This window comes from Crocodylus porosus, unplaced genomic scaffold (genome assembly GCF_001723895.1).
Source record: "Crocodylus porosus isolate Cpor-Errol unplaced genomic scaffold, CroPor_comp1, whole genome shotgun sequence".
Classification (NCBI taxonomy): domain Eukaryota; kingdom Metazoa; phylum Chordata; order Crocodylia; family Crocodylidae; genus Crocodylus; species Crocodylus porosus.
This window is the reverse complement of record NW_017728943.1, coordinates 29,249,463-29,276,879: the sequence shown is the minus strand read 5'-3', so window position 1 is coordinate 29,276,879 and position 27,417 is coordinate 29,249,463. Positions and strand designations below refer to the sequence as shown.

The 27,417-nt window shown below is 39.6% G+C and overlaps 1 protein-coding gene across 4 annotated transcripts in view; it reads right to left on the bottom strand.

Moving 5' to 3' along the window:
• Window positions 1–27,417, bottom strand: part of PLCB4 (phospholipase C beta 4) — a 315,512-nt gene that overhangs the window by 139,810 nt on the left and 148,285 nt on the right. For 3 of the 4 annotated variants that reach the window (XM_019549095.1, XM_019549097.1, XM_019549098.1), the window contains exon 3: window positions 1,584–1,684. In XM_019549095.1, the coding sequence (XP_019404640.1) occupies window positions 1,584–1,667 (84 nt within the window). In that variant the 5' untranslated portion in view covers window positions 1,668–1,684. Of the gene's footprint in view, window positions 1–1,583; window positions 1,685–19,705; window positions 19,797–27,417 lie in introns of those variants that run through there. The other variant, XM_019549096.1, reaches the window with a different exon arrangement.

Genomic DNA, 27,417 nt, shown 5'->3' with positions numbered 1-27,417 from the left:
GCTGGAAGGGACCTCGCAAGATCATCGGGTGCAGCCCCCTGCCCAAAGGTCAAGCAGTAAGCAGGGGTCAAATGATCCCAGCAATATAGGCATCCAAGTGTTTCTTAAAGAAATCCAGAGTAGGTGCCTGCACCACCTTTGTGGGGAGTCTATTCCAGGCCCTGGGGACTCGAACAGTAGAGAAGTTTTTCCTTATGTCTAGCTTAAGACGATCTTCCAAGGATTTGTGACCGTTGGACCTAGTCTTCCAATGGGGTGCCCTAGTGAACCGACATTCTCCCAGTTCCCAGCACACACCGCTTATATACGTATAGGCTGCCAACAAGTCATCCCTGAGCCTGCCCTTTTCCAAGCTGAAAAGTCCCATGTCATTCAGCCTCTCTTCATAAGAAGGCTGGCATTCTGAGGCACCTAACTTTTCCTGTGCACTGACTGGGTAGTTCAGATACCCATTTTAAACTCCATGGGCTAAAGCCCTTTACTAGAGCTAGCCTTTTTTACTTCGTCGTTTACTGAAGTAAAACAATCAGTAAAATAATCATGTCCACATCTGGGTCATCTAGTACTCTTTATTAAATATTCTTGAAAGCAAAACCACACACATTCAGATGTATCAGATGAACCCAATGTAGTAAATCTTTGAAACAGCACTTACCACATGACAAATAAAGCATTTAAGATCCTTCTCTCAAAGGCCAATGTTCAATGGCCATAAGTTTCTTATTTGTTTATCTATTCCAGCACTAAAAACAGAGGATATGAAACCCATCCCTAAATTGACTGGCCTCTGTAATAAAAATACTTTTTGTTCAATTCAAGAGATGAGAGGAAAGTATAATAACCCTGAAGTTATTTATCACAATACTTTTAATTTAGATTTCCAGTCAAATAAAAAAAGAATTAAAATAGACCCCAATAAAACTATTCCCATAGGCAAATTGATGTTGATTATATTAAAAGGCTCTGCATTTTATTTGGTAGCCTGTGTTAAATGTCCCACTTTATATTCCTTTAACAGACACAGATTCAAGCGCAACTGAAAGGAGAACCATAGTAATCATACTCAAGATAAAGTAATCTTTGACTGTCTGAAGCAGATAAAACCATTCTTGATCTCAGTGTCTTTGACTATGTTTTAATAATTTTATTTTTCCATCCATCTCACAGGTTCTCAGTCTACATGCATCCGAAACAGCAATTTTAGAAAAAAGGACATAGTGCACTTCATTGGTCCCCATCCTTCACACTCTATACCATCAGGATTCTCTACAAGGAAGAGCTTTATGTATGTTACAGACAGATTTGTATCTAAATCCTTCTTTTCTCCTACTCAGGGATTATTTTCTAATCACAGGATTAAATCGGCTATTATAAAATATATTTTAAAGGGGCTTTTTTAATAGCAAGCAAATATACAAAGTGTGTTGTTATTTCTGTTCTATGTTCCTGTAATTTTTCTGTTAGGAACTGGTATTTGTATATTGTCTTGAGAAAAATATTATGTTTTTATAACACTTACATAATAAAGTAAAAAAAAGCAGGGAAAGCGAAATTAAAAGAAGATTGTGAGACTGGCCTCTTACCTCTTCATATCTGTCAAACACAGCTCCATCTTGCATAAAGGAAGGAACAGGCTTCTGCCAGTTAAATTCATATGGTTTTGCCATGGTTATATGAGAAAACCCTGGAATGGAATGCAACAGCAGAGTTCAATTGTTGGTTCTTAAAATTTCACAGACTGTTAAAGGAAAAAAGGCTGTGTTTTGCTCTCCTATTCTGTAGAACAAGTGTTTTACAGAAGAAATACAGTGGGTTTGTAATGTAAGAGCTTTCCTTACAAGCATTATTTTACCTCTGACAGTTTTAATTTTAAAAGAAATTACGACTGAAATGTTTTTTGAGAAAAGTGGCTGAACATAACAATTATTTGAAAGACAACTGTAGATTGTATCAGCAATCAGCTTAAATCACCGCTAGAGTTTAAATAAGTACAGATTAATGTTGCCCTGAGTAACCTGCATTAGCACAGCTGGCAATATAAGTAAACATTCATTTTCAGATAGATGCTACAGATCAATCACATACTGGGCAGAAAGAATATTTTTGTCCTCTGAATTTTGCATTTCAAAACTGTTTTGACTTTGTACATAGAACAGAGTATTTTCAGTAATAAGTTTAGCAATATTTTTATACATAACTCAAGGTGTGTATACCAGAATGGTCAAGATTCATAAAAATCCCTGCTTAGGGATAAGGCATAAAATAGAATAAGGAACCAATACTCTGAGTACTTGCACAACTGGACAAGAATAATCATTCATTCAGGATCTAATTTAAATATCAGTCTATGAAGTCTATTTTAATTTAGATTGGAAAAAAAACTAAAAAAAATGCAACATACACACTATACCATTCCAGCACTTGACTGGGCTATACTTATACTAAGCAGTAGATCATTCCCAAGAAGTCACATTGTAGGCAGATTAATCCACTATCAAATACTGAATTTAGAGTAGCTAATATACAGTTGCGTCCAATTTGTCATCAACTTCCCTGCTCTGGGAGATACAGGGTCAGATCCTACTGTACATATTTAGATATAAGTGGTTAAATGCAATCTTCTTCCACCCTGTTCGAGTCCTTGAATGTATCTCCTTTTCTAACATACCTTTATCTTAACCTTAAGACTAAGTCACAAAAAGCAGTGTGGAGAAGGAGGCCCTAACTACCTTTTGCAATAATGATTTTTCAGGAACTTGACATTACTTTTGGTATGTGTTCATTAAAAAATAAACTGTATTCCAACTGTGTATTTTAATGTTATCCATCTCTTCATCTCCTGCTTTTTGTTAGTCACTGATATGTGCATATTAAAACCACAAATCTATAATCCACGAGACCTTTAGAATAAATTATTTCAGTTCATATACAGACTATTAAAAATACCATTCATTTATCATACATAACTTAATTGATATTAATTTTCCACCTTTTAAAAAGTTATTTGTGCTGTGTTGAAGCTATATCCACCAATGGCAAGAATTAGAAGCAAAACAGTATTTGGAGGATCTTCATAGCTTCTTCTCAAAAAGAGAACAGACAGGCTGGTTTCATGAGCAAAGTCCAGGACAGGGAGTGAGGAGCAATGCTTTCTACTTGCATGAAAGTAGATCGCTTGTCGCAATCTTTGTGGACACTCCATTTGCCACTGTGAAATGCAAATGTTTCCCCTCCTCACAGGGTTTTAAGAGGTTTTGAGAACCCTTTGGGGAAGTAGTTATAATCATGGTATATTTACGACTATTTCAAAAGTTAAAAAGTAAAGTGTCCCTCCCATTTCAATTAAGGGGGGATTACCTTTTTTTTCTCCCATGGCCATAGAAAACTCTGTGTTAGAGCACCTTTGCTCAGCAATATGACATGGTCCTCTCTGGTGTAGCTCATAGACCACACACTGTAGCCAGAGATACTTACTGAACCTTGAAAATGCGGCTGAGTTGTTATTTCAGAGTTATAAACAATGAGATTCAGAAAACGGTTTTCTAAACACAGAAGGCTCACTTAATGATAAAGTATAAAACTACAACTCAACTGGAGTCTTTTATGTATTTAATTGATGTTATGATTTGTAGATTGTTGCCTGGCATAGGAACGAGAGAGAGATTTGTAAAAATAATAATAATAAAAAAAGCCTACATAAAAGGCATCCGATTTGTAGCATAAGGAATACAACAACCGCTATCATCAACCTTGTTGTCATTTTGTCTGGAAGAATAAACAGAACACATACAAAACAAAAAGAACATTAAGCTGACTCAACATGCCCGCTAGGCCAGGACTGGCAGGGAATGCAACTCTCTACTCTGAAATCCTGCCCTGTTTCTATAAGGCTAACCTGAGAACCATTCACCAGTGCTTTAAAGCTGACCTTAACCCCTGTAATGGTTCATACTAGAGTTTTCAAATTACGCAGATAGTCTGCATGTCAAAGAAAGAAGGTCAACTATATGAAAAATAAAAACCAACATTCTTCTTCTAGGGAAATTCACCCCATGCACCCACTACCACAGTATTCATGGGACACAATCTCACATGTGTCTCATACTGTCTGTTCCTTTGCATGAAAATTTTTACCAGATTAAATCTTTCTACTAGCAAAAACAAAAAGGCACCCAACAAGGGATGTCACTCAAGATACAAGACAAGTAGTCCACCTTACAATGGATGCTGTCACCAGCTCAAATTTCTGTGGGTTCAGGCTACTGCACTCTGTGCTGTCTCACAAAAAAGTAATGATGCTTCTAGGGCTGTGAGCAAGAATACTGATTCATCATCAGACCATTCTATCAATGGTTACAGAAGATATGGATGGAAACAGTGGTCCTCCACAGATGCATAGATTTTCCTACTCACAAGGACCACCATGATAAGTTGGTCTGACCCACCTGAGACATACAAACCAGATGACTATATATGCAAAAATTTCATCCAGTCACTCCTGCAATGACCACTATGGCATGCAGCTGAAACAGAATGTACATCTTCACTGACTGGCTTTTGTGCATGCATACTAGTCTATGGCTTCTTTACTATTCACTCCATCCAGGAAGAACGTATACCAACTGCAGATGCTTCCTCAGCCTGACAATGGGTATTTGGACACAAAAGCTTGCTAAGAAGAATTTGACCAACTATTTGAGTTGATCTAAGAAAAGATATCAGATTTACCCAGAAAACCTTGTCTGCCTATGTTCTCAGACCAACACAGCCACAACCTATACCCCTGTAACTTTTTAGAGAGACACTCAGTAGTACATATCTCCATATAAGATTCACTGTAATAGCAAATTTGCTACATCTCCTCTACTGGTTAATTACCTTTAGCATCACAAACATTTTATCTTTGCTGAATTCAATGGATCAAAGTGCCTGAAAGAGCTCTGCAGCCTAGTATTGTTAATTTTTCCTCATTTAAGCCCTTAAAACATGTCATTAGGCTCTCTTTAACCTCCTTGCTGATAAACTGAATAGACTGAGCTCTTCAGTCTCACTATACAACATATTTTTCCAGACAATGTATCACTCTTATAATAATTTTCTAAATGCTCACTAACCTTTCAGCCACCCTTTTAAAGTCGAGCCAGCAAAACAGGGCACAGTACTGTAGTAATGGTCTTACTAATACTGTATACTGAGATACCACCTACCTTCTGCTTGATGCAGAAACAGTCAAATGACGGGCTGACAAGGACACCTCAGTCCTTCTCAGCTTTGCTGCCTTCCAGAACTCAGACCCTCTTTTCCATAAGGAGGGGCCATATTCTTTCCCTCCATTTGCGCACTCTTCATTTAGCTTGATTCAAATGCACAGTCTGCTTGCTGAAAGCTTATCAAGGAATCCAGTTCTCTGTGTCACTGACTTGCTTTTGTTATTATTTACTGTCACACTAATCTCTCCCCCAACTCCACTCTCTCACAGGTCAGCATGGTTTACAGATGGCTTGAGAGAAATGAAGCGAAAGGAAAGACAGCTACAGTACATGGAACTGAAGACAGACGGATTTCAGCTAACAGGATTTTTAAGCCATATGCGGTAGTGGTTATGCAGGAAGTAAAGAAATATTTCTTTGTTTCAACAGAAGCTCTTGCCAGTCTCACACACTTCTTTCCCCACCATTGCACTTCCCTTCCTATAGATATCTATATTTTAAGGTCTCAAGTTTATGAGGCTATAGATAGATATAGATATACAGATACATATATATGAGAAATGCATCCCTTTAATGCATCTCCTCCCCCCCAATCAAATCCTAAGGATTCTAAATTACTATAAACCAAGTATAAAAATACATTTTAATCATGATGTTCCAACACTTATTTGATTGCATATATTCACCTTGATTAGGATTAAGAACTATACATTTTCAAAAGGCATTTAATAACAATTTAAACTTCAGAAGACTTGATTGAGGGAATTACAGGATTCAGGAACCAGGATTTAAAGGCAGCCAAAGGGTAGGTTTCAGGAATTTCAAACACCCTTTCTGAAAAAAAATACCATCATTTTCCAAAGAGAATTATAATAGAAACCCTCTCACTTAAATTAGGTTATTAAAAAAAAAAACTAATAAAAATTCCTTCTGAATAAGCCAGTACAGTCCCTTCACATACCTTGTACATAAGCAGAATACGAACCCAAATAAAATGAACTTTGGGGTTTGATTGTTGGCTGCAGGAGGACAAGCAGATTCAGCCTTGTAAACTCAGAAGTGAAATGTCTCTAGAGCTATTTTCCTCCCTTTTATCACTGATTTACCACTGAGGTCATCATTTGTTCAGAAGAAATAAAACACCTCTTGGTTTACCTGTAACTCTTGCAAGCTGAGGGCAAAACATAACCAAATCACCATCTCGAAAGCAGCAGTATTTGAATGAAGTGTCTCCCTTTATAAATAAGCTCTTATGTAAATAAGCACACAATTAATTTTTAAAAATCTTGACTTTGCCTCTCTTTCAGTTACAAAAGGGCCTGGCGTACCCACACAGGATGAGGAAAGGATTCTGCTAATGTAAAGCTTAAACGATTCACGGGACCAAGGAGAAAGACAATACTATAGGTTAAGACCAGCCTAAGATTCTGGATGAAACTTCCTGTGCAATTCTCCTATGTAATATACTGTGCTACCCATTCTGAGAGGAAGGCAGGAGGTTTTCTTTTGTACTACTCTCCCTGTCTGGATACAGGTAAATCATGACTTCTAGAAATACCTGAATAGCAAAAAAAAAAAAAAAGAGTCTATTAAAGATCTTGTTGCCTTGGGAACAAGCTAGTATCTGTAGAGTAAAAGGTAACTGCCTTGGGAGGAGGCTTTTTCCTATACATGGTCATCCGATGACTGCCTCCATGCTCCACTAAGACAACACTGTGCCATACCATCAAAACACTCCCTAGAGTTTTCATGATCAGATTACAAACCTCTGCAGAGAATTACAGCTTCCCTCAATAACTCTGTTTACCTAGTAGTCTATTTTATCCCTTCATTTTAGCTCTAACAAAGCATTTGTTTCAGTTATATTGGTAAACAAATTAATATACTTCTTCAGTCCTTCACCTCTGAGGCCATACACGCTTCGTTCCCCCACAGAAAACAAGGCTTGTCACGTACAGTAGGTTTCCAACCTGCATTTAGATCAATTGTAAGCGGGCCCTTACAGTTACATAAAGCCTTGATGAAGTTAATATGGCTCCATATGGGCACGGGAGTTTCTCTGAACAGATGTAAGAATGTGGGCTAAAAGATGTTAATGTCCAGGCCAGCCTAATCCTTAATACTGGTGCATCACAGTGACCCCTGTTCTTATTCTTCATGTCTCTAAAACTGGGAAGCCTGGATAAGCTCATAATGAGTCTGACTGAGGGATTAAAAATGGAAATAGACTCTAACCATCTCCTAGCCAGTCTCATTAATTTTCATGGTAGGCCTCCCTTGCTGCTTTGTAATTTCTCACTACTCACATCAAGATCTGATGTAATCTTGACATGGGAACTGTTATATAATGTGCTTGAGATGATCCAAAATACATTTCCAGAATTAGAAATAATAATAGTAGGTGATTTTAAGACTAGAATTGGTGACACCCGTGATATTAAAGTGTTATAAAAGGAATATGGGGAATCTCCCCGGCAAACTTATGTGATAAGAAATTAAATGAAGGAGGGTAATGGCTTTTGAAATTCAATGCAGGAGAGAATATTAGAATGCTTAATGGACAAACTGGTAAAGATGTACCTGTAGCATTCACATCTGTTACATCTAAAGGGGAAGTGTGATAGATTATATACAAATACAACCACATGCAGGGTACAAGTATAAATCATTTGAAAGTTTACCACGTATGGAAAATGATTACTTGCCTCTCTTTCTACAAAATCCATTAAAATCATACGGAGAACCTCCTCCAAAACCTATACATCTAGCCCCCAAATTAGAAGTAGCCAATAGAGAATTTGATGGAAAAGTAAGTCACAAGATAAATGTGTTGTATTATTCAAAGATACTCTCTCAGGCCACTTACGCCATATTCTTCAAGTACAAAACCCCCACAAATCTATTACTTAAATATGAAGGGGTTAGAAAATGTCCTCACAAAAGAGTGTGTCTTTGTTGGGAATAGGCAGTGCCAGTGGCACAAACCTTGGTTTGATGAAGACTACTCTAAAGCTAAAGATGCTTTAAGGGATGCTTTGGAGAAACAGAAATCTAAAAATGACTGTGCTAGTTTCCAACAGATCAAGAAGATTAAAATACACTATAAAAAATGAATAGACTGAAAGAGGAAACAATATTAAATGAGGCTATGGGAGGAACTGGTAGTCTCAGGGAAAAATAACAATAACCAATGTTTTGGAAAAATTAGTTCCTGATTTACACATTCCTGAAGATGCATAGACTTAAAAAAAAAGTTTAATAAATTACTGACAGATAGTGAAGGAAATGGTGGCTTTTCACTGAAGGAAGTTTTTTTTTCTATTAAACTATAAACAGATCATTCTCTCACCTCTGACTCTCAAATAAAATCCTATTATACTTACTGAGAAATGGAAAGGCCCCTGGCCTTATCTTCTTCTCCCAGAAATCTTCAAGGAATTTATTAACTGGTGCTGTCAAATTTTCCCCAAAATGTTTAATATAATTATTTTAGAAGGCATCTATCCAAAGCATTGAAATGAAATTATAATAGTCCCAATTTTTAAAAGTGGCAATAAGAGGTCCTGTGTTCCATTGCCCCATTACTCTCAGATACCTGCCAAAATACTTGGGAGATATTTAATTTTCACCTTCAGAAATGGATTTCTGAAAACAATATTTTGGGAGATGAGCATGCTTGTTTTAGTGAAAGCTATTTCTGCATGGACCATTGCTTAGTATTGCCCTATTTAGCATCGAAACATATAAAAAGACATAATCATCTGTATATAGCCTTCATAGATCTCAAGGGAGCTTTTAGCTCTGTAGAAAGATTAAAATCATGGAAGATACTGGCAATAACATCAATGGATAAAGCTCTCTTAAGATAAATCATTACTTATTATTCAAATACAGCCTCTAGAGAGCATTACGGGACTGGCAGTGCCCTATCCAATAGTTTCTCAACTCAGATAGGTACCACAAGGATGTTTGCTTCCTCCACTGCTTTTAAATCTATTCCTGAATGTTCTAAAACAGGTGCTAACAGGGAATCAGTTCTATGCACCCATGATTTTGAATTACTATATCCCTCTCTGGCTTTACACAGATGCCATATTAATAATGTCACAATCTGAAATAGGCCTCCAAAGACCCTTTTTAGAAGGACTGTACCTCAAACAGCTTGCAGATCAACACAGTTAAAGCCAAGGTATTGATTTTTAGGAATGAAAGGAGGAAACAAGTTTGGGTTTTACAGGAAAAAAAAAACTAGAAATGGCATCTTCTTTTAAATACCTTGCAAAAGGCAAGGATTTCTTACACTGATGTATTTCACTATGTAGTTGGGTTGAATGCAAAGCATTCTTCATTACATCTCTGATTGTCAGGTGATCAGAGACCTGATGAAGAATGTCATGCATTCAAAAACTTCTCTAACTTTATCCCAGCTACATAGTTGGTCCAATAAAAGATAATCACCCTAAGAAAACCTTGCCTCTTGCATAACTTTTGGACCATCACAACCACAACATCCCACTTACACTACCATTAAATACCTTGGAATTGACTTTAGCAAAAATCTGAGCTGAAATAAGCACATCGATGATGTAAACAGAGTAAAACAAACTTTAGGCAGGGTTGTATCTTTTTACAGTAAAGCAGGCAAAAGAGGTTCTGGAAGCATTAAGGTCAGGTATAGTACACTTTTACCAATATAAATAATCAGAAACTGGTCTATATCAGTTAACACAAAAAAAGTTCAGCACACAAAAACAGTCTATACCTCTAACAGAAGGAAGTTTGGTACACACAGGCCAGTTTGAAAATGGCAGAATCCCATCTAAGATTTGACTGAACCCCTACCCCAGGGAGAATGTGTGTTCTGTTTGATACTGATCTAAACTACATCACTTACAGAAAACCACGTAACCTGGATCAATTCTGCCTCAGGCTTTTTGAATATCTGTACCTAGCCTAAAGATCTATAAGTCTAAGGTAGACTCTATTTTATTGTATAGACCAGAACTCTGAGTGGCTGATCATCTAGTTTATTCCACATCCAAAATAATTTCTAACTATTTTTAAGCCAAATGATCTCTCCATGCATAGAAAACTTTAAATACTGGGTTAATAAATTAAAAATAATCTGGCTTCGTTCTAACACTTTGGAGCTTGTCCTATATGCCTTAGGTGTATTTACATTATTCGCTCAAAGAATAAGGGCTGAAATCAAATAGAACTCTCCTGTTTTTGTTTTATTGTTCACTACTTCATTTTATCTTTTCTTTTACATCATCATACACTATATTCTGTTTTAATTTTGTACCAACTGACAGTATGTATAATCTTACTGCATGTTTTTAGCAAAAATTATAAATTCTATAAATGTTATTTTATTCTATTTAATTTTTATTGTTCATATTTCTGTACTGTTTTGGAGAAAGCTGTAAATAAACTACTACATGTCTCTAAATGTACTTTGTTATGCAACTATTCAAAATTTCTCACTATTTTTAGGAAGAAAGCACTAATTTTTTGTAATTGCCCTTTTAGTCTAGTTTATTAAGGCCTTAAATGCACCAGTTACTATGAAAGGAAAAAAGCAGAGATCATGGATGTATTTTTTAAACTGTAAAGTTCTAAATGCCACATTAGAACTCTATGCTCTGCCTGTATTTTAAGTGAAAGGTACGGTATATTTGCATCTTATAAACTAAATCAGATGTACTGCATAAGCTTTCATAAGCATATGGACTGCTTCATCTGATGCTGTGAAAGGACTGCAGGAAACAGAGCTGGTAAATAGAAAGCAGCAATTAGAATACAAAAGGTAGGGAAGGGGGGAAGAAAAAGGTGGGGACACTTCTGAGAAAGGCAAAGGGGTAAGAGAGAGAAATAAACCAGTAGATCCATTAAGGGACCTAGGGCTTATAAAAGCTAACCCATGTAATAGTATGAGCATCCAGAATGCCTAGTTAGACCATACTTAACATAATCCAGTCTGTGGGTAAGTTCAACCTGTCAGTTAAGTTCAACATGTTACATAATTTCCCGTTCAAGTTGATTTTTAAAGTGTTATTATTCTAAAAATAAATTACGCTAAAGTCAGGAATGAAACGTCCAGGAAGGTTAAAAGTGTTTTGTCATGGGCTTGTCTGTCCTTCTGGAAATGGTGTCAGATCTGTGTTCATTCATTCTTACATGTCAGGATCACCCCATCTGTCCAATGTATAAGCAGAGGGCCACTGTAAATAGAGGAGGGTGTATACGATGTTGGTAGTGGTGCAGGTAAATGAACCTCAGATGCTATAATCTGTATTATTTGGTCCAGTGATGATGTGGTCTGTTTTGGTGAGGGGACGCACCTGGCATCTGGGTCCAAGGCAAAGTTTAGTGCCTTGGTGAATATAGGAGTTGTGTAGCCTTTCGCTGAGATACCATTTGAAGTTTGAAGTTGGTGGACTGCCTGTAAGACAGGACATGTTTCTGCCCCACAGCTAGCATTAGATGTCTGGCAGTCATTAATGTTGTGTCCAAGGTGTTCAGGATGGGGGCTGTAGGTGACAACAAAGAATTTTGTTGTTCTTGTCTTTGAGTTGGTTCTCTAGCAGGTTGGAGAGGGGTCTGTGTCCGGCTCTGTTGATTTCAGTGGCTGTGGTTTTAGCATTGGATTGTAACTGTAAAAAACCCTAAGATGCTTAAGGTATGCATCCTGGTTGGTGGGATCATCAGAGATACAGCTGTAACATAATGGATAGCTGTAGAAGAATATATCAGCAATGTACCTTAGGTATAACAAAGGGATGAGAGGAAGGAAGGCATCTGAGGAGGGAGACAATTTCAAATTCTGTCATAAATATATTGGCATACATATTTTAAATAATTACTAGAAAACATTAAATATCTCTTTTAGGGCCCTGTATAAAAAGTAATGGTAGATTCACATAACTAAGTGGTTCCCAATCTGTGGTACACGTACCACCAATGGTATGCAGACAACCTGTCAGAGGTATACATTAACAGATTTCTTATAATTACTTCATATGACTGGTGGTATTTAATGTTGTATCGTTTTAAATTGGTGGAGCCCAGTTTGTCAGAGTTTGGGAATCGCTGACATAACTGAAAGTTTTCTGTGTCCATGATGCCTTCTCAAGATTTGAAAGCCTATCCAGGCTATCTTACAGCAACTACAGCCACATAATTACCTCTTTCACAAAACGTATTCTTTTATAAGGTTATTTTTACATTATTTCCTGCCTCTCCCTACCCTCTTGCAACATAGCCAACGCAAGCAATGAATGAAAGATATTCCTTGCAGTAACAGAGTCCAGAGGCATTAGCAGATGACACAGCAGAGCTACTTGGTTATATATTATTTCCTAATAATGGAGAAAAACGAATGCACTTTGCTTTAGAAGCCTGTCCATATATGGCAATATGTTGCAGAAAGGGGTTAATCAAACAAACACACTTTTTCAGTATTTGGCCCAAGTTCAGTAGGACTGTCCCTTTGTCTGTCCCGGGAAATATATCTGTTGTTGACAATAGCTCTTGTTATATAACAGCTTCTATAATAGTGGTGACATGAGTTAATCTTGCCTAAATTTATGGTTTCAACTGCCTCCACTTTTGACATCCAGTCAAGAGGCAAATTTCAGATTAGAGACAATATGCTTTTCATCCTTTCCTAGGTCAGTTTCTGTCTACAGGGCCAGCCTTATTTTTTAACTCTGTCACAATTAGTTAATTTCTCTTATCTTGTCCATTCTTCTTCATCTTGGGTGTTTCAACTGTGCCTGAAGAGGCCAGCCAATGAGTACACACATTTTAGGTCTCACCAAAGCCAGTTACTATGAACAGTTTAGAATGTACAGTAACATTTCAATTGTTAACATGGATTTGTAGCTGTATAATAAAGGACATTCTCAAAATTAAAAACATATTTAACAAGGTATTTTATATGCACTTTTTAAACAACAGCTGGATATTTGAACAAGGGAGAAAAAAGAAAGATTAATGAGAGACATGGCCCGTGGAGGCCAAGGATTAAAACCTGCAAAATATGACATGAGTCTGCAACTACTATAGAAACTGGAATTGTTCTGAAGTAATTCCCACAAATGTTGCTAGAACTAGTAAATAAATTCTGAACAATAATTAAACCAGACTGGAACTTCTGACTTGGGGCAGACATCATAAATAGATAACATTTAATAAACTGTCTTATTTCATAGAAGATATTTCTGGAGTAGGCCCATAAAGAGAACAAAAATTATTTTCTCAGCTTAATCATATAAATAATAAAATGTTATCAATAAAAGAATGGTTAACTCATCTATTTTACTGTTAAATGCTCACAATTTGGGAAAATTTCTATGAAATGGGAAAGTTACTAATCATCTTTTAATAGATGTCTCAATAGACCAAATGTCCCATAATTTAGGCCTTCCTTTACATTACAAACATACACACTAAACGTAAGAATGATAAGAAAGACCTGAAAAAGATTTAGTTTTAAAACAATACATTTTCTCTGTAGCCAGTTACTGTAGAATTGAAATAAACTTCATTTGTGCCACATTCATACAGTCTCAATTAATTTTCCCCCAAAAAAGACCCTGTAACAAAATTCACAAACACACTTGGCTAAGCATATGCCTATAGCAGATAGCCAGAGCTTAACATTACAGGGTCATATTCTGTTTTAATGGCCTGACTGATCTGAGTGCAATGAAACCAACTGAAATATTTCCATTGGTTTTGATGTATTTGGGATCAGACCCTATATTCCACGATTGTACAGTACAGGGGTCCTAACTCTTTTCGTGTGGTAGGGCAGCTGAGTGGTGAGGGGCCTATCCATGAGCCAGATTAAATGTGCAAAGATCAGGTTCTGTACCAGTTCCACTTGGCCCACTGCCAGATGGGGCCCATGCCCCAAGACTGGGGCTTGCATCACCCTACTGGGGTCCCGTGCTACCTTCCTGGAGCATGTACTGCCAGAAGGGAGCCCCGCACTACTTCCCTTGGCTCTGTGTTGCCTCCCTGGGGCTCCACACCTCCATCCCTTGGCTTCATGCTGCCCGTGCCATTTCCCTGGGGCTCCATGCTTCTCGCCTCCCTCAGCTCTGCATTCACTCCCTTGTCTCTGTGCTGCTTGGCTCCAAGCTGTACGATCAGGCTTTGCACCACTTCCAGTTGGCCCTTGTATGCCTGGATTGGACCCTGGACCATGATCATGAACCGATCCAACATGATATCCACTTTGCAGGTCCCCCCCCAGGGACCAGAAATTTGGCAGCAGGGAAGCAGCAATTACTGCCCTGCCAAATTTTCAGATCCACGGAGATGCCTGGGGTCATATGGCATGGCTCCAAGACTGGATGTGGTCTACAGGCCAGGGCCTAAGTACCCTTGATATAGTATATCCACTTATTTCTGAAATTTCTGGGGAAAAATGAAAGAGAAAAGAAAACAAATCCAAAGTTCTAGTCTTTTTAATAGGGGGCTTCCAAAATCATCATCAACAGCAAAAAAGATGTCATAGAAATTAGTCAGTTTCTCTAACAGAAATGCAGTAGTGTCAAACTCTAACACTTAAACATCATGAACTTAAAAAAATTAAAAAATAGAATGTTTTTCCTTCTGATGCTGTAGCATTTTCAGTAGACCCTTAAAACATTTTTCTGTAGGCATTTTCATATAACAGGGCTCCAGGAAGAGGTTTTTCAAAAAGAAAATACTTAAAACTGTTAAAGTTACAAGTGCTGACAAAACTACAACTGACTGTGCTAAGAACCAAACAAGCAAAAAGAGAGCAAAAAGAACCACATTTTAATCCTATTACAGGAAAAATTCTGATGTCTAAATTAGAAAGGACCCTAAGATTCCCTCACCAACATCAGTTATCGCTGAGAAAAAAAAACCCAGGTCTTAACCCACCATTCTTAATGTCAGTCATGTGGAGAACATATTTTATTCATCAGGCAGATATAAGTAACAAATAAAATGTAAATAATATAAGTAAGGGAGGTGGACCCCCTACCCTGGGGGTCTTCAAGAGGAGGTTAGATAGGCATCTGCCCAGGGTCATCTGAACCCAGCACTCTTTCCTGCCTATGCAGGGGGTCAGATTCAATGATCTACTGAGGCCCCTTCCAACCCTAACATCTATGAATCTATGAATAATAATAAATATAGGCAATATACCGATAAAATATAATTTAAAAAATGTTTCAGTGTCCCTCTACATGCTAAGTTTCTAGTTTAGCTCAGAGAACAAATAAACATTCTTTTCTACATTATTAAAAATAAGAGAATGCTCCTTTTGAATCATGTTGAACTTAACTGTGTCAGTATCAATTATAGGTGTGTAAAATTAAGTTGCCTAAGAATGAGGAATATACTGTCATTTCATCTCTAAGTTGGAGTTGTGTTTGCAGACATTCAATATTTATTTTTAATTTGGATGGTGCCAGGTATGGCATTTCCTGGAAGTCAACTCCCCAAGTAGTAATAAGGAATGAACTGGACTTTGATGAAAGCAATGGTGCTTGTGTGATGGCTACAAGGATCTTTTTTTAAATGATTATAGCATGTGATATATGTACACTGAATACCCTGACTTAGGAGGGAATGGTTTTGTCGCTTCTGCTTTTTTTCTTTTCTATTCTTTTAAAGAAGAGATTAAACAGCACCTAACATTTCTATCTACAGGCCCTATTCTGGAACTGGGGGTGAGCAAGGCAAAGCCCCACACCTTGAACAGTGATGAACATAACAGTAAAAAGCGATAGAACATTGAGAGATGGGTGCTTCAATGTATAACTGAGGTAGTTAATACTTTTTTCCCATTGCTCTATGAATGTTACATGATTTTTTCTGTGAATTTTGTATCAGGTTAAGCGAGTTTACATTTCCCGTTAACTAGAATGAGTTTTGCCTAGTGCTTCAAAGGGTTTTTAGAGGATGCGCCTACACCTGAGCTTTCATGTGCAGTAGCCTATTTTACTGAGCATTAACGTGTCACATAAAAAACAATGCTATTACATAAACGTGCAGTAAAATAGGCTACTGAGCATTAAGTGTTGCTTAAAAACAGTGCACATTTGTTACCACTCATTAAGGTGGCCTAATGAGCATTTGTTAGTACCTCACATAGGGAGGGCACTTTTACATGTGCTCCAGGAAAGCGGGGAGGCAGAGTTTTAATTAGAGCGGCTCCAAGAGCCAATATAATTAGGGTCCTGCTGTGTCTTGTGTATCAGTTTCCCTCTGCTTAAAAACAGTGGTGGGGGTACATGAACTAAAGCTCGTTCAACAAGCTTTAGTTCAAGTGCCCCCACTGCCATTTTTAGGTGTGGAGATGCTGATGCACGAGATGCATGAGGCTGCTGGAGCATGGCAATTACCATACTCCAACAGACTTGATTAAAATTGCTTAAAATATACAGATTAATCGAGTCTGCTCCAACAAACTGGAATTCCAGCACATCGGAGCAGCCTCTGTGCTTGTATATAGGTGCTCAGAGGTACTAAATTTCATGTGCATTAGGGAAAGCACTTTAATGCACATGCAGATGTATCCCGAGAGATTTAGAAAATTATTCTTGTGGCTTAATCTATTATGGACACAAATCAGGGTTTGAAATGAGGATTCAGCTAAAATTATCTTCAGGCACCCCTAAGCAGCTCGATTGCATCAGATGATCTTCAGAGCTACATTCTAGTCACTAGCAAAGTTCTGGGATCCTTGGAGATAAAATGCATTACGTAAATGTAAAATATTATTATTATTATTATTATTAACAGATATTGTTGCCTTTTATGGAAAGACAGACAATTCCCCAAAAAGACTGATTTGACAGGCTAGGGAATTACTTTTTAAAACAACACAGAATAATATCCATGAAAAATGAGTACAAATAAAACCACGTTGTTTACAGAAGCCTATGCATGGGGACCCTGATGCCTCTTTCCAAACTACTATGCGGACTCAAATCTAACATTATTAAAATAAAAAGAAAGGTCAAGATCACATTTCTGTAATATCTTTTAAATCTCCCTGTGTTAGTAGTAATCCCTTGTATGGTTAGATTTATAAAAGTTCCATCCAAACTTTATTAAAGTTTTGAAACGGCTCAGTATTAGCTTGTTTATACAGATGATAATAAGCCGTAGAGAAGAAAAATTTAGCCTAAAAAGCTAAAACAAGGAAAATGATATTATAATCTATGACCCAGTTCTGACATCAGTTTTGCCACTTCTGACTTCTACAAGCGCAAGACTGTGAACACATATTCTGCTGGTGCTTGTGCTTTAGATCTATAATGACAGTGAAGTTCATCTGTGTCCAGCATATCTCACTGACATTCTTATTCCTTCAAAATCCAAAGGTGAGTGATCAAGGAACAAGTAATGTGAATAAAAGTAATTAGGGCTATGAGTACTCCTTCCCTGTCTCCCTACAGCCATATGTAACTATATATTCTTTGGTTATGCTGCATAAACTGCATCTACAATTACATTATTATTTTTAACTTGTTCCAGTCTACATAGGATTGGAAATATCAACTATAAGATAGGCAGTAGCCCACTGGCTGGCACAGCATCTGAACAGGACCTGGAGGTCACAGTTGAGCAGAAGATGAATAGGAGCCAACAGTGCGAGGAAGTCGCCAGCAGGGCGAATAGAACTCTTGGCGTGCATCAGCCAATGTGTCACCAACAGATCTAAAAAAGGTGCTCCTCCCTCTCTACTTGGCATTGGTAAGGCCGCAACTAGAGTACTGTGCCCAGTTTTGGGCACTGCACTTTAAGAAGGATGTGGATAAACTCAAGAGGGTGCAGAGAAGGGCTACCCGCATGATTAGAGGCCTGGATATAGGCCCTATGAGGAGAGACTCTGGGAGCTGGGCTTGTTCAGTCCGGGGAAGAGGAGGCTGCAAGGTGACTTGATAGCCGCCTACAAGTATGTCAGGGGGGAACACCAAAATCTAAGGGAGCAACTCTTCAGGAAGGGACCCTTTGGGAGGATGAGGACCAATGGTCACAAACTAATAGAGGGAAGATTTAGGCTGAACATAAAGAAGAACTTCTTCTCCATAAGGGTAATTAGAATCGGGAACACACTCCTGGCAGAGGTGGTGCAGTCGCCATACTTAGAGCTGTTTAAGAGGAGGCTGGATAAGCACCACTGAGCTACTTTGACCTCATTAAACTCCTGCCTATGGCAAGGGACCAGACTTGATGATCTCCCAGGTCCCTTCTGGTCCACTGACTGTATGGCTCTATGACATTGTGTAATTTAGCCCATTTTTGCTTCTTCCCCCTGGAGCAGCTTTACAAAGCGATACTTTGATTTGGGCAGTCATCAGCTCCCATAGACCTTTCCTCAGCACCTGTCTTTCCTATACAACAGTTCAAATACTAATCCATGAATTCTCTTGTAGGTAATAAAAAAACAAATATGAATTAAAAGCAAATAAGGAACTACAGTCTTATTCAATCACTGGATCCCTGCTTCCTCTCTGATTATCCCTCCTTTCTCTTCTTAGCTTTCTTAAACTCCTTCCTTATTATATGCTCAATTTAGATTGCAAGGCTTGTGGGATAATGAAAGTGGATTCAACTGCTACCCTATACCTAAGCTCATACCAAGCACAGGCAGAATACAAAAGTATAAAAGTGTCTCTAAGCATCTGACTCCCCGCAAGCTGAAACAAGCTCTGCACGAACAGTCTTAGGATTCCTGCAACCTGCTCTGACTTCTAATAGCCTGCTGGTAGGACTGTGGCTGAGCAAAGGGGTCTTCACAAAGCCACGGGTCTAGTTTGGGTGTTTTTCTGCTCTGTATGCCATCATACATACCTAGGTACTGGAATAATAAGTTCTAAATATATCAGTGAGAAACAGGTAGAAATATTGTTTCAAAAAAGGTGCCTGACATGGTACTCTGAGAAACATGAAGGTAATAAGAGAGAGATAAAAATATTTAGGTATCGTTCAGTATTCTACATTGCACCTTCAAAGTACCGCATAATAAACACCACTGCTTCGTTATCTTTGTTTGGAGAAAGTGAGGCAGAGAAACATATTTACTCCCTGCGTGATCCTGCGCATGTTCTTTTGAAAAATTGGCCCTGTTGTAAGTGGACACAGAAGCCAAATCAGCAATTCTGATTAAGCTGAAGAATGAATTTGGCCAAGGCAACATCTCCAGGGACAGCCAGAGTACAAATGGCAAAATCGTTCTGGAAGCACGTGGTCACTGCTCACCATATTTTTCATTACAGTAAGCCCTTAGTTATTACCATGATGAGATAATTCATGCTAATATACCTCAGTGTTACCACTACTCATTTTATATTTTCTTCATGCACCATTTTACAGTGAGAAGCATGATTTTTTTAATGTTTATTTAATTTTTAGCATTTATCGTGGACCATTTGGTTACAATCTCCCCATCTGTGAGACCAGTTTTTGCTAATTAATAGGATAAAGAGCCTACTGACCATTTGGGTGCAGGTCCTAGTTCTGCTTCCTGTGTGATCTTGAGCAAGTCACTTTATCTTGCTGTGTTTCAGTTTTCCCTCTGTAAATCAGGAATAATAACACTTCTGTTTATTGCTGATGCTAAATTCATTAATTTGTTTTAAAAAAACTGTGAAAGTATTGGACAAAAGGCCACAAAGTGGAAACTATCATTACTATAGGTCTCCCAGCACCAGAAAAAAATGATCTAACATTTCAATTAAAATAAAGAATTTTTTGAGACATCATTGCCATAATTTTAGAGTTCAATATATTATAAGACATCAAAGCTTAAAATGTGAGTACTGTAGATCACTGAGAACCCTGGAATCGTGACTTCCTAATCCGATACAGTACTGGCTAGTAGGTGTGTGTCAACAAAGAAAACAATGGCTTCTAAGGGTGTCTATACATGTGCATATTCATGTTCTAATCATAACACTCCAGCATTGCCTCACCACCACATGTATTATGCCCCCATGCATTTTAAAATGGCCATGGGATGTTTTATCTAAAGCTTGTCAAATGAGGTTTAGATAAAGTGTCCCATGGCCATTTTTAAACATACAAGGCTTAACACATGTAATGATGAACCATTTTAATTAAGGCGACTGTCTGGGAACTGCTCTAATTAAAACACACACCCACACGCTGAAAAGCGTTACAGATTCAGGATCAAAGATAGCTAGCACTGAACTTCAAAACAAACGTTAATTTTAAATCCTTGTTTTTACTTCACCACATTTTTAGTGTTGGCACATCAACTTTATGGCTAGGGACACAAGTTACACATAAACTGGTTTAAGTGATCAGAAACTGCTTTAAACCTATAACAGATCAGAAGCGCAGTGCACATAAACAGTTTCAAAATGATTGAAACTGGTTTGAGATAAACCTGGTTGAATGCAGTATGAGACTTAACTGATTTGGGTCAAACTGGTTTATGAAACTTCTGTCTTGGCCCCATCCTGGTTCAAGTTAAAACATAGTCTCCCAGCATCCCACCATGCTTTCCAGCCGTGGACTGGGCTGTGCTGTCTACCCCAGAGAACAGGGCTGGCCCTGCCCTCTGCTCCCTAGCTGGAGCAGTGAGAGCTGGCTGACAAGGGTGTGGCAGAGGCTGGAGATGCAGCCCAATCTACAGGGAGGGACTGCCCCCCACCGCTCAGGCAAACCCTGGCTGGGGTCTGGGCCCTGCTCAAACTTACTGCTGGCTGCAGCTGTGGACTACAAATCCCAGAGGCACCTGGAAGCAAGAAGAAGCAGTGATGAGCAACCCTGCAGAGTTCTTTTACTATAATTCTGGACTGCAAATCCTAGAGACCTTGGGGGCAGCAGGAAGAGGAATTGAACACAGCCAGACTGCCATTCCTCCCTGGCTTCTGGCCTGAGCCACTGCAGGCATGTGGATGAATTTCCTGAAACAAAGGTCTGTTCACTTCTGTTTCAATTTAATCTCTGCAGTTTAGACTAACCTGCAAAGACTGAATCAATTCAGCTTCGGGCTTTTTGACTGTCTGTACTTAGCCTATCAAAACCGATGTAAGGGCCAAATGTTATTTAATTCACGGTCCCACAGTTGTATAGTCACATGGAAATATGAATGAGTGAATAAAGGATGCGTATATAATGCTGTATCGTGTCTACTTTGTTTTTTTCAGAGAATTCTGATAGTGAAATCTGTGTGCTTGTGTATCTATTTATGCTAATCAAGAATCAGTGGATATATGCCACTACATTATGTTTTTTGTCACAGATGCTATTATTCAGTTTAACATGAATTGTCTGTTCAAATCAAGAATAAACTGCGTGAGACTCTGATGTGTGCTTAGGTGGCAAGATAATTCACATACCTTAATAAATTAATTATTGCTATATTGAACTGCCCACATTTTATGAAAACAATGACCCTAAAATTTCCTTCATGAAACCTGATGCAGAGAGTGCATTTTGAAAAGAAAGGTGGAGTAAACACTTTAAAATCAAAACCTGCCTGGGGAACTGATTCTGCATTAGGTTAGAAAGGTTCAGGATGAAGTAGTATATCTTGGAGTCATCAGTACAGATGCAATAGATATTGACATGAAAGTCAATAAGGAGACCTCAGTAGCAAAGGAGAGATTCTGCAGTGGCAAGATCTCCTCAAGTGTTCTGTGGTGTGTGGGTAGCACCCCCAATTCTAACGTTACTCACAAATTTCTAACAAAGGGTGTCCAGGAATGGACATATGCTCCTCATGTTCAACTGCCATAAAAATCACCATGAGTGTACCCACAATCCCCATGTAAAAATTACAATATCAAGGCAACATATTGGTCTGACATCAGCTTTGCTACAAATCTCACTACCAAACATTTAGGCCACGGTAATTAGCACAACAGGTAACAAACAAAAATCCCAACTTAGTCAGATTTTCCCTTTAAAAAAGCTGCATTTGGTCTTTTAGTTCAGACCACTTCTTTCCTGTCACATACACATTATATGCCTTGAACTTTCTAACACAATAAGCTTGTCTAGACTATTTCTTATTTCAAAGCTTACAACAGATATTTCTTTGCTCTTGGCTAACAATCCCCTTCCTATTCCCTTCCCTTAGTGAACAGCAAATAGCAAGATAAAGTGGCACACTGCTATTACAGAACACACTTTGTGCATGCTGAAAATGCAGTTGTGATGTCTTTATAAATCTGCTGGGATTCTAGATCTGCCTACAGGGAAATACAATGAGTATACTACATGTTGTACAATGCTGCTACGAGGGAGAACCTATCTGATTAGAAGAAAACACTGGAGAAGGAGAATAATAGCAGGAGGCTCTCAAAGATTCAAAAGAGCTAATAAAAGGGAAAAATGTTGTGAAGGAAAAAAGAAAAGAAAGACCTCCCCCTGCCCCACTTACTGCCCAAAGTAAATGAAAGACAGAGTGGAGATGCAACCAGGGAAATCTTTGTTAAGGTTGATAAAAAACAGGATGTTGTTCTGAAAAAAGGGTACACACATGAAGCCATGACACAAGATCTCTATGGGTGGGTAAGAAAAAGTGGAATCCAATATGAAGCAGTTCATCTTAATCTCTCATTCCCCTAACATACGTTTTCAATCTGAGTTGCTTAGTTTGGTAGGAGTAAAATCTCTGACATAATTATGATTATGATAAACTTAGATGGAAGTGCATATCCTATGATAAAATAAACAACGGAAATACTTCAGTTCAGCTGTTCAACCTGTATAGTTAATATACAACCCTGAAGCCCTCTCTCTTTGTCCTCTGCAAGCGTGTGGTCTCTGGACATATCTACCCCAAGATGCTTTACTGCACAGCAAATCTGCGCAGCAATTAGGGATTAGTAGACTAATTTACTGTGCTGCTGGACAGTCACGTCTGGCACAGTATCCGGTATCTGGCAACACAGTAAATTACTGTGTTTAAACACACGTGTAGACAGTGATGTTGGCATTTGTTTACTTCAGCTCAAATTGAGCTGGCGTATATTCAGTTGCATTCATTGCATGTGTAGATGTGCCCTCTGAGTGCTATCATGGTAAGGAGTAGGCACAGATGGGTATTTCATTACTGTTGGCCCATGTGATTTTTTTACCTGAAATTCAGTTGTGCTCCATGAGGAAAGCCTAAATGAGTAGAAGCTCCTTAGTAACAATTGTTCAAACAAAATTACAGAAATGGTTGTTTTCCAGGGGTCCCTGATCTGTTATTGAAATGGACTTTTGCCCAAGTAAAGACTATGGTCCTAAGCACATATTTCAAAGATTTATTTAATATTACTGATCTAAATATATGCTTCCAACATTCAAAGACTGGAGCAGGGAAACACACCACATTCATTCTGGGTGCACTATCCCCAAAATTGATGCCTTGTAGCTACTCTTAACGTAGTATTAGGCGTATGCCAGTAAATATGACTAAGACAGAAAGCTTATTGGCATGTGCACTCTAAACTAGCTATATTATATCTTTTATAAGGTGTGCAGCATTCATGACCCTTGGATAGTGTAGACATCCATTAAAATTTCCCCTGCATTCTCAGCTATCACAGTGTTCTCCAGCTCTGTTGTAAAATAACTACTAAAACCAATTTTGGATGATGTTATGGGCTTTCAAGTCTCCTTGTCTACACCCATGGAATTTCCTGGAATGCCCAAAAAAACAATCTTATTCAATTCCACTGGCTGAAACTAGATAACCAGATTTGTCGGCCTCTGACAAGTCCATGTAACGCTCAAGAGTCCATGAGGACACATGAGCCTCTTAAGTCTCCTGAGAGACCAACTCAAAGAGTCTTAAAAATCTGAATGAGAGGTAAGTTCAGGGAAATCCACAAAATGTGCAGCCCTCCTTGTGGCTTCCCACAACCTCAATGCCTTTCCCTCCAGGTTCCAAGTCCCTGGTCCCCAAACCTGAGTTCTACAAGAGCATGACTGCCTTCTCATTGATCTCAGAAAGTCTGCGGAGATTGAGAACAGCAACAGCATGTTGGTTGGAAAAATCCTGTATCAGAAAGACGCTCCATCATTTTCCATCCATCTCCTGATCCATTGAAGAGCCCCGCGCAAGCTAAGTAGAACTGAGGAGAGCCCCATAAAAGTTTTAGGAGTATCACAGCTTCCCCTGGGGAGCCTTCTGCTAAAAAAAAAAAAAAAAATCCCCTTCCAGCCACTAAGATTTCCTAAAGCCTGCCTTGAATTTTGAGGTCCATCTCTGTACCTCTCTATAAAGGAATAAGAAAGTACCTCTCTATAAAGGAATAAGAAAGAGGACTTTTTTTTATTATTATTTGTTTAAAATAAGACTAAACTGAAGAAAGAGAATGCAAACATCAGATGACAGTGTTATACAGTGCTTGCTGGTATACACCACAAACCTTAAACAACTCCTTGCCATCGTGATGTCCATCATGAATGAGATCATACACTGTACATGGTTAACAGAAGGGCTGACCAAAATGAGACTTTAGGGAAACTTATACTTAAATTAATCATTTTAATTTAAAAAGTGGTGGTGAGTAGGGGGGAGTCTAGGAGGACCTGAGGCTCTTTCAGCTTCCTCTAGGCTTGTGCCTCAGGGGAAGTGGATCACAGCTGTTTTTGTGGTGGACATCCATACAGAAACAAGTTGGCAGAGTGGCTAGGGTGAGAAATCAGTTCACACTAGTCCTATGTTCATCTGACCAGAGTTCCCACTGGGAAAGGCATAAGCTTCTCATTTGGGGAAACCTGTAGGGATAATGATGGAAAAGACAGCTGAGGAAAGACAGCTATGTCAAAGATTCTGAGGCCCTCAGTAACAAGGGACACTGAAAATTTTAAAAAGAGAGAGTAGCTTAAGAAGAGTCTTTCAAGGGATAGTTGTTTCAGAGTTGGAAAAAGGTTGCGTGCTCATTTTTGTAAATGTTAGCATACATATATAGTACTTCAGGTTAATAAATCCTTCCTGAAAGAGCCCATCCCTGCAGCCGTTATACCTATATAGCTACGGTTCAAGTCAGTAAGGGTTTTGTATGGAAAGGGATTGCAAGACCAAACCTATTTCCTTCTTTCCTTCCCTTGGCATTGCCTGAGAATGCACCCTTCTGTGAAAAAGGGAAAAGCCCTCCTAGTGCTTCTCCAGATTTCCCGCAAATCTCCATGACATGCTGACTGGAACACTTTGAGACCAGCATATAAACTGTTTATGTAGAGCAACTGGCATATTCCTCCTGGAGGACAGGAACCCAGTCTGTGATTACTGAGGCACCAGGTTTCTGGAGAGGCTTTTTGGATGCAAAACAAAGAGCAGCAGAGGAATTGGAATAGGAAAAGCAGGCGTTGTAGTAACCGCTTTCATTTGCAATTCACATTTTTCTGTTTTCTATGGAAATTCTCCAGAGCATGGGCTAGTTAGCTGCTGCTCTATAAGGTTGTGCAATACAATAGGCAAACTACACTCCAGGTTTTGGGCAAAAATTAACTGAAAAGCTTGCCTCAATCTGCTTCAGAGCTGTGTTTCCTTGCAGCTTCCCTTTAAGGGCATGTCCACACATTCAGGCACGTGTGCTTGCAGCAGCTCAAATAGAAGCAGTGTAAATTTGAGCTGGGGCTTTTTGCCTCAGCACACATGCCTGGACATGCACTTTGGTGTGGAGCAAATTGTGCCACTTGGGGCAAAATAACCCTGCCTGGCTCCTCCCAGATCTTCAGCCAGGGGGAGCTACAGCCTGGGGCCAGCATTTGTGCTGGCCCCAGCACTGTAAAAAGCTGTCCTGTCCTGGCCCCATCAGTACAAAAAGCCACCCTGGCAAGTAGCTCAGGGCCACTTGCTATCAGGAGCTTCTGGGGCCCAGCCATTTGGTACCTGGGGAGACCACCCATTGAGCCAGCTGGACTGCTGAAGCAGCCCTGAGAGTTCCCTGCTCCCTTTACCCATGGCAGCAGTCTGGCAGTGGGGGCTGCTGCCTGGCTCTGACCTGTTGCGCGCCTGCCTGACCCAGATGGGGACTGCACAGCCAGTAGAGGCATCTGCCTTTCTGGGCTAGCTGCCAGTGGGCTGTGGCTGCAGAGTTGGCCTTTGTGTGGCACTACTGCCATGTGTGCCCCCTGCCCGGCCATCTAGACAGCTATTGCCCAGGAGGTGTTCCAGGTGTGGTGGCCTGCTTTGAACTGTCAAAGCATGTTCTCCTGGCCCCAAGTGGCCAGGAGGTCAGCCATCTCCAGCTGGGTCCCAGGTGCCAGCTTTGAGCAGGCTCCTCTTCCTGGGTCCTGCCACTTACCTCCCTAGCAGGAATTCTGGTGTTCTCTATCTGAAAACTAAAAAATCCATGATAAAAAAATCCCAAAGTCACTCTGTAAAATACCCTGAAATCCATGTTCCTCCACAATTAAAACAAAAGACCATTAGATAGAGAGTGAAAAAGAGAGCAAAAGAAAGAGACAGCGATCAGTTGGGCAATTTTTTATTGATATATCTACAGCGTTAAAGCACTTTGGAAGCCTATCAGTGTCTCTATCATCATAATAAAATGAATTCTAAATATCTATATGTATTGCTGTTTGCCTTTGTTTTCTTACCATAGAGCAGTTAGAGCTCCCCCGACCCCTTTACTAACCAGGATATGGGGACAGCTGTCCCTGCAGTCACAGCTCCAGCCAGCAGGTCTCATCCTGTCTGGCACCTGGGCACACAGGGTGTGTGCTGGGGGGATGTGGGGGGCAGTGGATGGATGTGGGTGGCCATGGGGTGTGTGGGCAGCTGTGGATAGATCATGGGAGGACTGTGGAGGGAGCAGCTCAGGAGAGGTGAGTCTCCTGCCCCTCACAGGGCGCAGCTCCCCTGCACAGCTCACGAACTGCCCCCCACAGAGCTATAGCCCCCTATGGGCCACAGCACCCAGCAGGGGCTATAGCCCCCCAACAGGGGCCACATGGCCCCCACAGGAGCTACCACCCTTCCCCCGTAGGGCCCACATTCCCCACCCCCACTTGCTTCCCCAGCCCCCTGGATTGCTGCCCCACCCATCCCCATCCTCTGCCAAATCTTGCAGCCCCCTCAATGGCTGCCCCACCTGGCCCCACCTCCTGCTTGTACCCCCAAAACCCCTGACGGCTACCCCACCTGGGCCCAGCCTGCTGGCACTTTAAAAAAAAAAAAAAAGTCCCGCAATCACCGGCAGTAGCAGAGGTCATCTGTGTCACTGGGGCC